We start from the raw sequence: 2,987 nt of genomic DNA on the forward strand, positions 1-2,987 counted from the left end.
AAACTTTATATTTACTTAACATTTTTGGGTTGTAGCTTCTTCGAGAGTTCTCTATACAAATTCTCACAGTATTGGTTTAACTACATCAGAATAGTCTTAAATGTCTTGAAATATCAAGATATAGTATGTTTATGAAAGATCGCAGTGACTAGCGGAGACAGCATGTACAAATATACAAGACATGTTCTGTGTTTTCTTAGTGTAGGTAAACAATATACAATGTTTCACCCCAAGATGGAATATTCGTAACAATGTAATTTCTTCACTGGAAGAAAGACGTAGAATTGCTTTAGAACCTACAACACACCAGTTGATAAACATTACGTGGTGAAGCCATTGTTTTTACTGGTGAAGAAGTATTTCACAGCTGAGAATTTTATGAATTGTAACTCAGTATTTATAACGTAAAATCACGATTACTTGTTTGTTTGAAGTGAAAGAAAAAAACCTTGCCTACTGTTTTCAAGTAGTTTTAATTTAGAAATATGTTTAATTCTTACCATGAAACAATTTTTGAACTTTGATGAATATTGCCCAAGTTATATTTCAGTATTATTTCTGAACATAGTTATTGTTATCTTAGCTACATTCATTATTTTCTTACTTTTCGACCGGCAGTGAGATATTCCAAAGCTCACTAGAAACCAAAATGGCTACTGCCTTTTTATGGATTCATGAAGAAATTTGTCACCTAAATTTATTTTATGAAACATCCGCAAAAGTTAATAGATAGAATGAAAAGGGGGGGGGGGTCGATGATATTACTGATCTAGGGGCCTGGGATGGCTCTCAACGCCCCTGCCTGACGAAAGGCATCTGCCCGAAACGTTACACAAAATAAAACTTTACAAGTTTGTCTTCTCATGTCTCATTAATTAAGAAAGGAGTGGTTTTATCACTGTTGGAACAGTTGTTAATTTCAACTTTACAGTAAGGTATCTAGAATAACTTATCATAAATTCTCAAGCTGGCGTTCTTGATGTGATTATGTAAAGTAGGAGGTCGTAAACCTGCGCTAATCTGTTTACTCAGGTAAAGGTTACAAATGGCAAGCTTAGTTGGTAGGCTTCAAGCTAGCATGTATAAGTTTCTGTATGACATCTAAGAATTTTTCCTAACAGACGATACAGGAAACCTGTACAAGCTGGTTTAGGTTTGTTAGAATAGTGATTAAAGTATGTGACTTGGGAAACTGTGGGATACCACATTAAGTACTTTGGTCCAATTATAAAAGCGAGTTATCCACATAACTCGGTCTTTTGGTTTCGTCTTAATTTTGTCCTTCACTCCAGCAACTGGAGCGTGGTCAGTACAGTATTTCAAATATTTGGGAATGAAAACCGAGTTTATTTGTTCACTTGTGTCTGCTAGTTCTCTCTCTCTCTCTCCACTTTCCTGTTGCATTCAATTTATTATCTGCATAACGCTTCCGGAATCTGTCGGGTATTTGAACTCGCCGGACATCATTGTATCTGTACACTACACATTCACTGCATGCTCAACATGAGCAAGGCACCTTCTAAAGTAATAAAACAATTAATATATCCCAGTGTATGATCCACTATCAAGAATCTTAAATGGTTCTTGTAAAAACTCAAATTCAACAAATTACAAATTACAAAATTTTACTAGATGTAGAATATACATATACACAATTAAAAGAAGTACAACGTTAAATTAATTGCACAATAAATAATTTATAAAAAAAAACAGGAATCAGCCCTAAAAAGACTACATGTATTGGGGAGGGGGGGTTACGTCACCATCTTCAGGACACCGATCATGTAGAGTCTTTTAGGGCTGGTTCCTGTTGTTAATAAATTATTTATATATCGCAGAAGTGTCGCTTTAATTTAATTAGATGTAGACTAGTCAGAAATTCTGAACTTACTTAATAATTCCATCCTCTAGATAGACATCACCATCAAACATTAAATCATCATTGACAATCTTCCCTCCTTTGATAAGTAGCCGGGTTTGGGAACTCTGCAATTAATAATAAATAATAATTGTTGATTTTCTGTCAAACCGAACAGCAACAATGAAAAAAACACTTCATTTGGTTTTTGTCATTTACATTGAGAAAAGCCATGTTCCAAAAGGACTTTTAGAAGTTTAATAAGGACTAGTATATCTACTTTAATATCAAGAAGTTTAAAAGAATACTTCAGTCCATTTTAAGAACTTTGAGAGATTGGATTGGTGATTAATGTAGAGATTGGATTGGTGATTAATGTAGAGATTGAATTGGTGATTAATGTAGAGATTGGATTGGTGATTAATGTAGAGATTGGGTTGGTGATTAATGTAGAGATTGAATTGGTGATTAATGTAGAGATTGGGTTGGTGATTAATGTAGAGATTGGATTGGTGATTAATGTAGAGATTGGATTGGTGATTAATGTATAGATTGAATTGGTGATTAATGTATAGATTGGGCTCTCAGATTGCGAGTCGAGTGCCTTAACCACCTGGCCATGCCGGGCCAATAAACTATTAACAATATAAAAAGTCTGGGCCATAGGGACAACTCGTTGAGCAAAACTTATGAAAATATAATTTCTTTCAACTGGTTAAGCGGTAAATTTACGAACTTGCAACGCTGAAGATTTGAGGTTCGATTCCCCACGGTTACATTATGTAACCTTGCACTAAGAGAACCATGAAAATAATAATCTTATGGAACTAAACGTTTGGAATATCTTATAGATGTCTTTGGTCGATAGTGTTCACAGAATGTTTTCATCATACCTTATCGAAAATACGATATTTTTCTGACTCTCGTCAACCTTGAGTAGTTAATCCTATAAAATAAAAATAATAAATTTTTTGGTATAGCAATTTTTCCCTCAGAGTAATTCTCTCAACTAAACACTTAGCTAAAAATTCGTACATTATCCACCAACCTTCGCGGGTTCGAATCCCTGTCACACCAAACATGCTCGCCCTTTCAGCCGTGACCGTCACATTATAACGCCCCCAATCCC

The 2,987-nt window shown here is 34.6% G+C and overlaps 1 protein-coding gene across 6 annotated transcripts in view; it reads right to left on the minus strand.

The window, feature by feature from the left end:
- Positions 1–2,987, minus strand: part of LOC106472275 (dihydropyrimidinase-like) — a 70,403-nt gene that overhangs the window by 13,256 nt on the left and 54,160 nt on the right. For all 6 annotated transcript variants that reach the window (XM_013932902.2, XM_022400870.1, XM_022400873.1 and 3 more), the window contains one exon: positions 1,892–1,986. In XM_013932902.2, the coding sequence (XP_013788356.1) occupies positions 1,892–1,986 (95 nt within the window). The remainder of the gene's footprint in view (positions 1–1,891; positions 1,987–2,987) is intronic.

This window comes from Limulus polyphemus, unplaced genomic scaffold (assembly GCF_000517525.1).
Source record: "Limulus polyphemus unplaced genomic scaffold, Limulus_polyphemus-2.1.2 Scaffold5210, whole genome shotgun sequence".
Taxonomy (NCBI): Eukaryota; Metazoa; Arthropoda; class Merostomata; order Xiphosura; family Limulidae; genus Limulus; species Limulus polyphemus.